This window comes from Malania oleifera, chromosome 2 (genome assembly GCF_029873635.1).
Source record: "Malania oleifera isolate guangnan ecotype guangnan chromosome 2, ASM2987363v1, whole genome shotgun sequence".
Classification (NCBI taxonomy): Eukaryota; Viridiplantae; Streptophyta; class Magnoliopsida; order Santalales; family Ximeniaceae; genus Malania; species Malania oleifera.
In genome coordinates, this window is record NC_080418.1 from 2,660,190 (window position 1) to 2,675,484 (window position 15,295).

Below are 15,295 nucleotides of genomic sequence, written 5' to 3' on the forward strand. Positions count from 1 at the left end.
ACTTGCGAACTCAAAACAATGGAAACTTGGGCCCTCAAATAATTCGGCTAATTCAAGTTTTGCATTACCACCAACAAGCCTAATTAAAATTCAATTAAATTTTTATTTTTTTGTTATTTTTTATTGTGTAAATGATATAAACTATTTATATGTTTAATATAATTTTATAATAAAAATTAATTAAATCAAGCTCGAACTTAGAGAACTCGTAGTAAGGAGTCAAATTTGACTTCAAATATAATATCAACTGAATTCAACTGGAAAGCTGTGCAATGTGAAGCTGCAGTCCACTTGACTCAAGAATAATCTTTATTATGGTTCAGAAGCACAACTGGCAGACAGACTAGGCTGATTACACTTCTGATTTAACAAGGTACAAAAAGGGTTACCTTAAGATTGAGAAGCTCAATACAGCAATATTAACCAGTAAACATAAATCAGGCACTTGGTGCCCAACAAATACAATAAATTTTTCAAAAAATTACCACATTTTTTCCCATGATGCTCCCAAAATGAATATTGAACGATGTATGGTAGGGGGGTCTTCACGCGTCAGACGCCACTGCAAAACTGAACACACGCTCCCCTCCCTAACCAAATCAGACACCGCAGCAAAATTGCAAATAGCACTGACCAAATTAGTTACAAGAATAGACCAAAGTATGACTGCTAAACTCATTAATCCAAGAAGGGCACCATGGCATTGATTTTGACTAAGATATCGAAAAACGAGTGATGTCAACAACCAATAGACCGTGTGGTCACCGCATCAAGGGAACTAACCACCTCATCTCTGCTCCATTTCCATTTGACAGGTAGTATACCTTCCTCCAATTTTCCTCCGAGAACACTTCACGACTTACCATTCTTTGCCTGCCAGAAGCAACCGTAAAAATCTTTGAGTCAGAAGTGTAATATTGTGGATGGTATCACAAATTCAAAAGAAAATGGTGCATTCTTAGTTCCGCTATGAATACCAAGTACCAACAGAGCAGCTTAACATCATGCCTAATTCAAGCCCACATTAATCAACTACTTGATTTAATTGAGAGAGAAATGATTTTGCTAAAGCCCTAAAGGCTGTTGAAACAGTTTCAAGTGGGGTTCAGGAGGTCCAAGACCAAAATATGGGGAAGATGGTAGGGCTATTAATTTATAGCTTAATTTCCAGAAATAATCATAGTAATATAATAGTGAAAAGAGAGCTGGGAGAAAAACAAGGATTTTATAAAGAAAAGGCATGCAAAACTACAAACAATATGGAAACCGGAAGCCTAAGAAGTTGAGACCAGAACAATGGATTGAATACTACCTTTTCACTTTTTTTTGATTGGTGAACTGAGTTCATTTGAAGATGCAAAGGGTGATACCAACAATTAATACAATCAGTATTTTTCCAATCTCGGATAAACAAACTTATTTAATAATATATACATGTCCTACCAAGACAGAATATGTAACTTGCTATCCTCCTGCCTAGCAAGCAAAGACTGACCTCTGTAGAAAGGCCGATTCATTCGAATTGACACAACGGTCCAACTACATTTCTCCAGGGAATTCCATTTAAATCATTCTGGAAGATTCCTTCCAATTTCCTTACTCGATGATCTCATTGGAAATCAGATAAAGATAATTCCTATTTGACATAACTCTTTGTGCAAGTATTTTACAATTAGGAAGCAATTGTTTCTTGTACAAATCATTTATTAATCTACTATAACCCAAGATTTAATCTTATATCATTATATAGTACAAATTCTAGGAAGGACCAAAGTCTTATATTCGGTATGGAATGATTTAGTATTTCTTTCATTCCTTCCCATCCAACCCAAAAAACACCCTTTTTGGTTTCATTAGCAGAATCTCTTTCATTGGTGGAAATTCACAAAGGTTTTTTATGCAACAAATAGACATATAAGCAAACAACCAAGCCAAGGGCTGAAAATCTTCTTTCAATGTTTTGCTCTAGGTTTAGTTAGCCTGCTTCCTCTCTGTTCAGTGTGGTAATGGAAAGAGCAAACCAAAGCATTTCTGTGGACTGACCTTCCATTAGGTAGCACACGCCTTTAAATTCAGAGATTAAGAAAAATAGGCATGAGTGAAGAGACAGAGCAAGTATAAATTAAATTCACAGCGGGGATGAAGCAAAACTTGGGAAAGCACCCATCATAACGACATACAAATTTTGCATTGCAATCAAGAATTCTGTACTATGATAACAGAACTGGCGAGGATGAGACATACTTAAAAGAGATCAAAGAGCGAGAAAGATGGGATTGAACATAGCTGCAATTTTCAGAGTGCGAGGTTGGAGCTACAAATCTCAATTCTCTGATTAATATTTCTTTTATCCCGAAAAAAGGGGGTAAGCTAACGAACATCATCATTTTATAGACATAACAAACCCTTTTATTAGGACACATCTTAATTTATTAAAGGTCTCTCTTTAGGCCTTATTGTAGTTTTGAGTGTCTCCAAAAAGACCATCTTGTGGGATTGAATCTTGCTTGATTGACCTTTTTAGTTAGATTTTCAACTTTATTTTGAAAAGAATAAAACAAGGATGCAGCTGAATAGGAATGAACAGCCATAAGACTCGTGGGTACACTACATTTGAAAGCCTAGGAACTTCTTTAGATAGACACTTCACTTACAAACCGCATTCCAAGCACTTCTGCAAATCCAATGCGGAAATAAGTCCCAAGTAGAATTCTGAATTTGCATAGCACTGCAAGCAACCTCATCAGCAGCATATGTGGGTCCCCAACAAACCAAATGTGAAGGTTAGTATTAATAAATTATAGGATGTTATTGTCAAAAGATTACAGTTGTAAGTTCAAGCAGATTCAAGCATAATCTCGTTGTGTATAGCTTTGACCCATATAAACATGCTTTTTTTTTTTGGATAGCAAAAGAAATTTTATCAATAGGGAAAAGAAATAGGGAGGGAATAAGGCATCTACAAAAAAAAAAATCTGGAACAAACCAGAAAAAACAAAAACAACAAAAATCAGAAATCAAGCCAACCAGTTCTTCCAATCCCTATTTAATTCCTGAAACTTGCTTCCTTGAAAATTCCAAACCCCACACGCCGTAAAGAAGTCAAAAATTGAATCTTTTCCCACACCAAAGACGAATTGAACTTCATCCCAGGAAAAATCTGCGCGTTAGATCCAACCAGTGTTTCAAAAGGCAAAGGTGTAACGCAAGGCATTTTACCCATGTTGAGGCAAGCCATAAGTCTTTTGACGGTTGAATTTTTATTTTAAAAATATAAAACAAATTATATATATAATAATAAAAAAATTATTTAAAAATATTATAAATTGTTGTCTGAATTTTAAACTGAAAAAAAAGGTTTTAACAAAAAATCAATACACATTAACCAAGTTGACTTCATTGCCCATGCACTATTCCAGCAAGTGTAATGCTACAGCCACGTGTCCTTGCAGGTTGCCTTCCCACCCAATAAAAAAATCTTGCTTTTCTGTTTGCCTCTCTATCGCCATCTCCTCTCCACAGTCCACTACCTCCATTGAAAAGAGTCTTGAGCGGAAAAAGAAACACTTGAGATGAGAGAGCAAGAGAGACAAAGAGACTAGAGACGAGGGTTAAAGACACTTGAAGTCGATCCAATTGTCTCATCATCGAGAGAGAACGAGAGAGATAAAGAGAAGAACAGCCAGGCAGCCCAGTCATCCCGTCGGAGGAGCTCGTTGAAGAAGATGACAATGGCTCTTTGTCGAAGTGATGCAGCACTCGTAGAAGGGAGGAATCCTTGATTGCTTTGGTCTTCCTTCATTCGGTTATACTAGCACAAATGAAAAGGCATTTCTGCCCTATTTTGCAGTGTCTTTAATTTTTTTAAATAATTAAAGTTAAGGGCTGGTCCCAGAATGCATGCACCTTTCTCTTTGAGGCATAAAACACGCAATTTTTTAATGGAGGCGTATGCTCCAACCCAGAAAGCATATGCATAGCAGGATTTCCTCCTTTTGAACTATGCCTCAGTGCGTTCTAGCATCAAAACGCCTCAAGGCGCATTAAAAATGCCTTTAAAAACACTGGTTCCAACCATAAACCCCATAAAACTGCCCTATTGTTCCTTATTCCAAATCTGGCAAAAGAAGTGACAACAAGTCCTCCATTGATCAACTCTATTCCATGATACTTAACAACTTACTCCAAATCCTCCATGCAAAATCACAATGCAAAAAGAGAAGAGAGGCTGTTTCGGAATTCATGTAACATAGCACACAAACATCTCGGGAGAGAGCCTTCAAAGGTCCCTATTCTGCAGCAAGTTATTGGTATTAATTTTGTTAAGCACAACCAAGTAAACGCCTTACTTTTTGGGGGAACTTTAACCTCCCAAACAACAGGACAAAAAGAAAAGGGAGAGTTTGAATAGGTCAAAAACTCAAAATGATTTACAAGAAGACCCCTAAATGATCCAAACACCAAGAACCAACATCCCTACCCAAGGGTAGTTAGCAATTGTTCAATATGGACAACAGGGAAGACAACTCCACCATCTCCCCATCATTTAAAGGTCTCCTGAAATGAAGATTCCAAGAGACTGAAAAGCTACCCACATTGTCCACAAAGAAAGAGGGAACTCTTTTAAGCTCAGAGCACAATCTAAAAAACGAGGACAAAAAGTGGAAAAATAATCATTCCCGAGCCATTAGTCTTCCCAAAACGAATGTGGGAACCCCTTCCACTTCAAATTTAGTGTGAGGGGTGAAAATAGAGTAAATCTGGGAGACGGACCTCAAACTAGCATTGGCATCCCACCCATTCTCATCCAACCCAAACTTACTACGAATAACTCTTTGTCAGAAGGAATTATCTAAGGGGAAGCACCACAACCATTTAGCTAACATAGTGATGTTTTTAGACACCAAGTCACCAAACCCAACCCCCCTCCTTTCTGGATTTGCATACCTCCACTCAGCTTACTAAATGCTCCTACAACCCCTCAAACCAAACACGAAAAACCTCTCATAATTCTCTCAAGCTTGCTAGCGATCCCACTAGAATTCAAAAAAAAGATAAGCGTAGTTCTACACCCAAAAGAAAAAAAGGGCACCCTTCCAACCATCTAATCTCTTCATAATCCTCTCCACTACTAGTTTCCAAAAATATGCCCCTCTAGGATTCCCTCCCAACGAGACGTGTAAGTTAGGATCCAGTCCAATAAACCACATCCAGCATCTGCTACCCAATTACTAGTTCTCTCAACAGGTACACTTAGGACTGCTAAACCACTTTTCCCCACATTAGTGATATAAGACAAGAAGCAAGACCTTGGGAAGATCCTTGTTGCAGAATACTTAAGAACAATTAGATCGAGGATTGTTGGGTTTAGTTAGTAGTTTATTATGTGTGTTTACTATTAATTAGTATAGGATTATATGTATTTGGGGGTTGGTTGTAATATTTGTGTGAAGTAAGGGTATGTTTGTAATGTAATGTAGTTTAAGGGGTTAGTTGTTGATGAATTTGAATTGAATTGAACATGAAATTTCCCCCTAGTATCTCCTCTCTCCTCCCTTTTGCTTCCTTCCTCTCTTCTAATTTCTCTATGGCTGCAGAACCTTGATGCTGCCCCCACATCATTTGGTATTAGAGCCCAACTTCAATCTCCATTCTTCCATTTCAACCCCCCCATCTTCCCTTCTCTCTTCTCTTCTCTTCAACCATATTCTTCTTCTCCCTCTCTTCTTCTTCTTTCCTTCTCTCCTCTATTCTATAACTTCTCATTCCCTCCCTCCTGCTGCTGCTTCTTTCTTCTCTTCTAGTTCTCTGATTTTCTGTTCTATTCTTCTTCTTCTTCTTCTTCTTCTTCTTCCTTCTTGTCTTTTCCTCTTCTCTATTTCCCTTCCGTCATTCTCCCTCTGATTCTTCACTATTCTGAAATTTCATTAAAGAAAAAAACTGAAAAGCAGTTCTGCCATTTCTGAACTTTTTCTGAAATTCTAGTTGTGACCCCATTTGTTCAAACACCACTTTCCAGCAACCACCCTACAATACCCATTCCATTGAAAACAGAAACCTTCCAAAACACTTTACCACGACATTGCATCACCATTCATCCAGTCATGTAACCCCATGCGCCAGCCAAACATACTCCAGCCATTGGCCTTCAAGAATCCCTAGTGGCTTGTGTTTTTCTCATCACACCACCACCACCACTGTGCTTCCCCACCCACTGACCTGCACTCGCCTGAAGTTTCATCGTTGGAATCTCACCGCCATTGAATCACGTGCCCCACACACCGACGAGCGTAAGAAAATCTCCCAAGGTCTTCTGCAATTTCCTGCATTGTGAGAAATTGCCTGCAGGCACGATATTTCAAGTTTCTCAACGATAATTTGATCTGCAGATAGATATTTTGATCGTAGACACAATATATTGTAAGCAAGCACGATAATTTGGCACAACAACAACAAAACCAAGCCTCAAGTTCCACTAGGTGGGGTTGGCTATTTGAATCCTTTTCCGCCAATTTATGTTATCATGGACCATTTGTTTTGACAAATTCAGAGCTATTAAATCCTTACTATCTCATTCCAAGTTACTTTAGGTCTACCCCTACCCCTTCTACTGCCTCCCACAATAACTAACTCACTCTTCTTCAATAGCACACTATGTGGCCTACATTGCAAGTGCTCAAACCATCTGAGTTGTCACTTCCTTATCTTCTATAGGAGCTACACTTAACTTATTGCAAATATGTTCATTCCTTAATTTATCTTTCATTGTCAACTTTTACTTTTTGAATATTCTATTTCTTCGTCACCTAACATTCTAATCCATATAGCATGGCTGGTCTTATAGCCGTCCTATAAAACTTCCTTTTTAATTTTAAGGGAATTCTACGATCACAAAAAACAATTGAAGCACTCCTCCATTTTGCCCAACCTGCTTTAACTTTATGCATTACATCATCTTCAATTTCTCCTTCAACTTGCATAATAGATCCAAGGCATCAAATTATACAAGTGCTATTTATTTCTTCATCATCAAGTTTAACTTTATCTCCAATATTTTGATCACGGACACAATACATTGTAAGCAAGCACGATAATTTGGCACAAAACCCTAGAAATTGTTGCTGCCAGCATCAAAAATCAGGTTTTATTGCTGCAATTTGAGAGTTTTGTAAGTGAATTTGTTTCATTTCAGCAAGACACTCAAGATCTAAGGTGAATTGAAGATATTTCTTGAAAATTAGGAGTCAAGTTTATGGTTTTGCATGATCAGATTGGGAATTGTGGGCAAGCGTGTTAAGAAATTTTGGTGATACATAGTTGATAAGTCCAGCAATATGGTGACAAATTATTGGACTAAGGAATGACATTTATCATACCTTGGGCACAATTTCAAGATTTTCCACACCTTTCTCAAGTGTGGAGAAAAAGTTCACAAAATCATCATCAATGGAAAATGTCCAATGAATGTGGTTTCCATAAATGGAGTCGGTCGAATGCAGCTTCATCCAAAACCTCACCCAAAGCCTCATGTGATATCTTGGGTTGATAACTCCTCTATGCATGTTTGCGAGAGATGTTTGGTTCCTATCCAAATGGGTGAATATTTTGGCTAATGTTTGGTGTGATATCCTCCCTATAAGATTGGCCATGTACTCCTTGGTTCTCTTTCGTTGGATGATTTGGGTGTGACTCAAGGGCTTGAGAATACATATGTCTTTCGCTATAATGGGAAGAAAATCATTTTGAAGTCTGCTAACCAAGACAAAGAATCAGTCAAATTTACTCAACTTGAAAGCACTACAAGCAAGGAAATGCATACGTTTGCAGACATCCAAAGTCCTTCGAGCGTTCTTGTTATAGAGTTTGTCATCCCTGATGAGTTCATTGATGCTAATTCTCCAGTCAAGTCTATCGTGTTGCCAATGAAACGTGGTTTCTTGCCTCACCCAAGCGTTGGCTTTCAAAAAGTCCTTCAAGCCAAATTTTTTTCTAACTGGGGGGAGAGTTGATGTAGGACAAGAAGCAAGATCTCGGAAAGCATTGTTGGAAAATACTTTAAGAACAATTGGATCTAGGATTGTTGGGTTTAGTTAGTAGTTTATTATGTGTGTTTTCTATTAATTAGTATAGGATTATGTGTATTTGGAGGTTGTTTGTCATATTTGTGTAATGTAGGGTATGTTTGTTATGTAGTTGTAGGGGATTATGTGTAATTTCATGTGAAGAGGCTTTCTTATAAATAGTGTGTCAAAGTCATGTTGTTGTTAGTTGTTGAAAATTTTGAATTGAATTAAACATGAGTTTTCCCCCTGGTGTCTCCTCTCTCTTCCCTTCCCCTTCTTCTCTTCTAATTTCTCCATGGCTGCAGAACCTTGATACTGCCCCTGCATCAATTAGTCTTAATCCCTGAAACCCTCTCAAAAATTTGTATACCTAAAATTATTATAAACATAAGGTTATGATCATCAAGAAAGAAATGGTATCATTAGCAAACTGGAGAGGAGAAATCACCACCCCCTCGTTCCCCTACACTTAATCCTTTAACCAACCCTCCATCAACCACCCTATCCACCATCCTACTTAAAACATCAGCTACAAGGACAAACAAGAAGGGAGATAACGGTCTCCTTGTTTAATGCCTCTTGAAGCAGTAAACCAAGATTTAGGTTCACCCTTAACAATAAATGGAAATCACACATTTGACAAACAGCCTCTAATCTGCCAACGCCAACGCTCCCCAAAACCCTTCTTCACAAAGACCTTATCCACAAGACTCCAGCTCACTCTGTCATAAGCTTTCTCAAAATCTACTTCGGAGACGAACTCCCTCTTCTTAAACATGTTAGTCACCTTGGCATTGTTGTCATCTAATATATGTCAATTTGGAGGGAGCTTGATTGCAATGCGAGCTATATACTAAAGAAAAAAAAAAAAACAAACGACCAATGCAATAAACAGTGTCATCTTAGATGCACGTAAAGTTACCAAAATAATAAAGGTGTGAAATCAATTGGACACAACAACAACAACAAAATAAACACTGAATACTGAATATATTCTTTCCAGTTTGTGATTAATATATTCTATACTACCCTCCCTCGTCTGAAACACAAACAGTAGCAAATTACTGAATGTTTAAACTGTAAAAAAGTGTTATCATAATTTATATAGTTTACACATTTAAATCTTCCTAATTTTCTTCGATGTCACCAAAACATCCATTGGCAACATCTTGCAGAGCATTTCTAAAATAGGGGTTTAAAGTGCTTTTTATCTTGTTATCTAGTATTGCAGTAGTCTTTACATCTTAATCCATGTCGTTACCTCCTCCTGAAAGATCCTTTATTTTCCTCCTTTTTTCAACCTGCATAAAATATTTTAGTATGTTTTACAGCATTTCAGGGTTGTGATTGCAAGGTATCCTGACAGAATGACAGGTTTGATTACTGATTTTTTTAGTAACACTTAATTCAGAGGAGGATGGAGGAAGGACTATGATTGAGGGGCTCGCTTGGAGCCCTATTTCGGAAAACAAAGCAGAGTGGTTAGAAAGACCTTTTGAAGAGAAGGATATTAGAGGTGCAGTATTTGGGATGGATAGAGATAAGGCTACTGTGCCACATAGGCTTACAATGACATTTTTCGAGATTGTTCAACACCTTTCAAAGTCTTCTGTTAATCATAATCATGAGCTTTTCGATGATGGAGTGGTAGAGAAGAATGTGAACTCAAGTTTTATTATCCTGGGCCTAAAAGAGATTGTGCGATCGGAGTCAAGAATTTTAGGCCAATTATCTTGGTGACAAGCATCTATAAGATATTGACTAAAGTGTTATCCTAAAGATTGGCTGCAGCATACTATTTCCCATTATCAGTTCATTTTTATTGGTGATAGACAGATTCCAAGTTGCAACATTAATACTGAATGGAGTGGTCGTAGATGTGGCTCGAATAACAAAGAGGGATTTAATTTTGAAACTGGACTCTGGAAAAGCTTATGATAGGGGGAGCTGGTACTTCTTGGACAACGTTATGGATAGAAAAGCACTTGGGTTGAGATGGTGGAAATGGATTTGGGGTGTCTCTCGTGTATTTTTTTCAGTCTTTGTGGATGGCTAGGCTAAGTTTTGGTTTGAGTTTCCAAGGTCCTAGACAGGGAGATCCACTTCCCCCTTTTCTTTTTACTATTGTGACTGATGCCTCGAGCAGGATGATTAATAGAGGCATTAAAGAGGTTAGGTGGAAGAACTCAATCTGCATGAGGATATCCCATCTTCAGTTTGCATGCAGATGATACTATTCTCTTTCTTTTGGAGGATTTGGGTTGCTTCTCTAATATGCTAACCATTTTGCAGGTGTTTGAAAAAGTGCCATGGGGGGTGAAAAATCCTTAAATAGTCCAAGAATATGACATCTTCTTTCTGACAGGAAAAATAAGAGAAACACCATCACATCTTACCTTCTCTTAATTCCATGGAAGAGGCTAGCGTTAATATTGGGGGAAAAACATTTTTATTTGATGATAGAGGCTACTTTTTCATTATAACATAGAAAAATGATCATTTTTTTCATGCAACACTTTCAACTGAGGAAAGATGGTGGTTATCACTCGACATATTCTTTTCTTTTCATGAAAACCGCAAATTCATGAGTTAGAACCTTGAGGGCATCAAATCATTCTATTAGGACATGATTGAGAGCGAATAGCTATCAGAGGTTTATTTCTCTGGAGAAGAAACCAAATAAGGCATCAGACAAATGATTTGTACTATGGATGGAAAAGAGGCACGTGGTTGAAAAAGTCTGTAGGGGGAATGAGGGGTAGATAAGAGGAAATCAGGGCAATCTCTGAAGCAAGAACGTTAGTCAAGGGGTGAGGAAATCAGAGCAGCTTCCCACTGGAAATTGACATTCTGTTGCATTGATAAGTGAAGCCTCCCTGCGGCAGCATAGTGGAACTCCCATGAGGAAAGCCAACTAAAGGAAAAAATTAGATCAAGGAAATTTTTACAGAACCAGAGATAAGGGGATTCTATCAGCATATCTATGATATTGTGGGGAAAGTTTTCAAATGGCACAGCTGGAGCTGAATGGAAAAAAGGAGGATAATGGGGAAAGATTAGGAAAATCATCCACCCACTCACTACTAAACAAGAATCTGTCCAGTTGATGGGCCACCGCCCTACCTCCACCAGCAGACCAAGAGAAAACATCATTTTCCATGGAGATATCCCTAAACCCAGAATCCCCAGTGAATCAATCAATATTCATAATGCTTGAGGTGAACCTACCACCCCCTTTCTTTTCCCCTGGAAATCTTAATACATCAAAATCACCCACCAACAATCCACCCCTAGGAGGATAAAAACCAAACACTGCATACGACTCTTTACAAAAAAGCAGAACAAAGAGTAGGCCCAGTAGGACCTGAGACCACTACCTCTTATTTCTAAACCCACGGTAATGAGAAGAAACCTAATTGACCATCAACTTTAGGGAAAGAATGAGAGTCCAGCAGAATAATAATACTCCTAGCAACTCCTTGAGAAGGAAGGAACTCCCAATCCTCAAACCTACCCACCCAAACACTCCATTTCAACCCCCCGCCAATTTTTTTAAGTTTTTAGTTTCTTGTAGGAAAACAATCGTTAAGACTTGATATACATTGTTAGCCCACAATCTAAAAGCTTAATCTTTTAGGTAAAGAGGTAATCTAACATGGTATCTGTGGTGTCTGAAAAAATTATTGAATTACATGTAATGCGTATCATCTATCGTGTGTTTATCTCTCCATGTACTGTCAGGCTGCACATGCGGGGGAGTTTTAAGGCTTGATATACATTGTTAGCCCACAACCTAAAAGCTTAAGCTTTTAGGTAAAGTGGTGATCTAACAACAATATCACTTGAGTTTCTAGTTAAAATTTCCTTGATCAAGCTCGTATTCCTAACATCCCTAGACCCCTCATATTCCAACTAATTAACTTCATAATTTAACCAATTTACCCCCTTATCTTGACCTTCTCGCACCCATACTTAACAAAAATTGCTGACTTATTTAACTCTTCATGGACTCTCTTTTATTCATCTCTCAAAAGTTTTAGGAGAAACAACAACCCAAAGGTCTTTCCTTTCAGGACTTAAACTAAAACCCATTCACTTTAAAAGGGCCTGAAGGCCATGGTTGTCTCCCTCAACAACCACCCCCCAACCCACACACACACACAGAAGCACGCACACCAAAACACAGAACAATACTTCTCCCCGTTATAGACCTCCCTTTGGCATTTAGAAATGTCATTTATTGAAGGCTTAATACTCAATAGAAAAAGGTAGAATACCAGATTTGCAAATAAATTTCACTAGGTTCTCCTTTTTGTGCGCATGCTCACACCTACCAGACTCAATTTCAAGTGCTCAGACCTACCAGACAATGTTGTCCCACTGGATCTCTTGAGGTTTTTTGTCAATAAGTTTCCCTTCACTTTTTTCTCTATATCTTCAAATAAACTCATGGCCCTTTCTTCAAATCCTTCCAAAGACACTCTAATGGTCTTACTAACCATCTTCATTTTGCAAATAGACACCAGCAGTCTTCTTCTTCCTCCAGGGTGTTCAAGAACTCCAAAATGTCTAGTTCCTGTACAGTCTTTTTGGGCTGGCTAGCTTGTGCAGGGGTCCCAAAACAGAAGAGGGCCTGATGGGAGCTAACTCCATTTGGGCCTTCATAGGAAGCTGAAAAGGAACTCAAGTGTCCCAAAACAGAAAAACACATTGCCACTCCCTTTGTATCCTGCCCATTTCAACAAACCCCATACTTGCTTCTAATAATCTACCATCATCGGGAATTTGCCCTAAACCCCATTTTTGACTCCTAACCACATCACAACTAACAAGATGATCTAGTTGATCCCTCTAACTATCCCAAGTACCAGAGCATGAGCAATATAACATTTTGAAGTGGGACAGGCATAACCCGAATCCATCCTGCCTACCACCTTGACTGCCTCAAAGCATTATATGTATCCCCATACCTACCTCATTAGGAGATCTACCTCCAGTCATGGATCCAAATCCAACACACTGACCATAAAAATACAAATTAAAAAAAAAAGTTTTGATATTATTAAAATAAAATGACAACAATACATTATAAAGCTATGACTCTAGGAACAATTGAATGAAAACAACATATTTATGCACTCGCACACCCCCATACATACATGGACACAATACTTGTTTGTTTATTTATCTATGTTTTGGGTGGATTCAGAGCAAGTTTCAATTAAGCTCAGTGTAACAGTCTCAGCCCAACTCTAGTGCAGTACATGCTTTGGCCACTGACCTCATAGTTTTGTCCTATAAAGGGCACCTCACATAGTTGAAGTCTGAACCATCCTTACAAGTCCAACATTTCCCAGTACTTATCTGATGTGGGATCTGACAGATAGCCTAGGAAACATTCAAAAGGATCGGAGTGTCAATACCCAACAAGTGTCAGACGTGAAGAATACTGACACGCCCTCAACACGGCTGGATACATGTTCGACATGTGTCAAGAATTAATTTTATTGTTTTTTTTTATTTTTGGAGATGGATAGACACTCCCAAACATGCTCAAGACATGTTTTTACTCAAAACGCTGCATTTAACTTGCTCCTCTAGCCACTATTCAAAACCACAACAACAACAACAACAAGCCTTTAGTTCCACTAGATGGGATTGGCTACATGAATTCTTTTCCGCCAATTCACTCGATTGAGGTCAGTTTTCCCCGCTAGCTTAAGAGTTGTTAAGTACTTCCTCACAATCTCATTCCAGGTGATTTTAGGTCAACCCCATCCCTTTTTAATGTCAGAAACAATAACTAACTCACTCCTCACTATGTTTTACTTGGCCTGCATTTGAAATGCTCAAACCATCTAAACTGCTCCTCCCTTATCTTCAACTGGTGCTATACCTAGTTTATTGCGAATATGTTTGCTCTTTAATCTATCTTTTAATGATATACCACTCATCCACCTTAACAAAGGAAACCTAACCTTGAACCTCTCTGACAGCCTCCTAGCCTTCTTTGTCAAACATCACAGCCTTCATCAACAACAATTTGGGCTGGCTTTTGTCTAGGGCCTCTAGGCTTAAACCAAAGCCTCTTCTCTGCCAATTTGCCGAAGGTCAAAGCCTCTTCTTTGCCCATCTATCAAAAGGTAAAAAACTCGAGGCGTCTCACTCGAAGGCTACACTCTTCTTTGCTCAACATGAGTCCCTCCCTCCTCCTTCCCTCCCTCTTTTTCATCTCCTTACTTCCTTCCCTCCCTCTTCTCCATCTTCTTTCCCTTGATGAACCAAATATGGAGGCCATGTTTTCCAAATATGGTGATGGTGAAAATGACGGTACATATTTAATGGGTATCTTATGACTCTATTGTGTTAATTAGATTTGTAGACTGTAGTGGCACAAGTATTTTGTATTTTGCTTGGAAGCTTTAAACAATCTTTTGATTATTGATAAATGATGAATGTTTCTTGAGTTCTCTAATATAAGTGTTGTTAATAATCATGCAGTTCATACTTGAGCATGAATGATGCTTATTCAATATTTTTCATTTAAAAGGAAAAACATGCTTACATATATATTTTTAATATTGATAAACTAAAATATCCCAGCTGTGACGTATCCATGTTTTTACAAAACTGCCGTGTTGGTATCATGTCGTATTTGTATCTTGTGTCGTTACGGTGCTTCCTAGAGCATAGTGGATTTTGGGCCAACACAGATCCAAGGAAAGAGAATATATTTCCCACTTATTGCCTCAATCTGCCTGAGATCACAAAATTTATTCCAAGTCTAAACAGAGAGTTGTATTAGAAGAGAAAAGAATGCACAACAAAAAAAGGGGTGGCCTGGTGCACAAAGCTCACCACATATGTGGAGGGTGGACCACAACGTGTCCATATTACGCAGCCTTCAAAAAAAAGAAAAAAGGAAAAATAAAACAAGGAGGATAAGAAATCCTCCTTTACAACAAGAAAACCAGCCACAAGATCACAAAAAAACAGAAAACAACTCAATGAAGCAGAGCGAAGCAATCTGAATGCAAGTCTTCCAAAGAAACATGTTAAAAGAAACCACTCGATGACACCAACAGTGACACAAGATAAACCACTACAGCAAGTTGATGCTAGTAGCCACACCTCTGAAGTTTGAAGATTCTAGCATTTCTCTACAAATAAATACACCAAATAAGAGCCATAACAGTGCTCTGCAAAAAGGCTTTCCTATCCTTTCCCAGCCA

General features: G+C 38.3%; 1 protein-coding gene across 1 annotated transcript in view; it reads right to left on the minus strand.

Annotated features, from left to right (window-relative positions):
- Positions 1–224: 224 nt before the first annotated feature.
- LOC131147779 (uncharacterized) overlaps positions 225–15,295 on the minus strand; it is a 39,161-nt gene continuing 24,090 nt past the window's right edge. Inside the window, exon 8 of the mRNA XM_058097341.1 lies at positions 225–873. Within this exon, the coding sequence (XP_057953324.1) occupies positions 762–873 (112 nt within the window). The 3' untranslated portion in view covers positions 225–761. The remainder of the gene's footprint in view (positions 874–15,295) is intronic.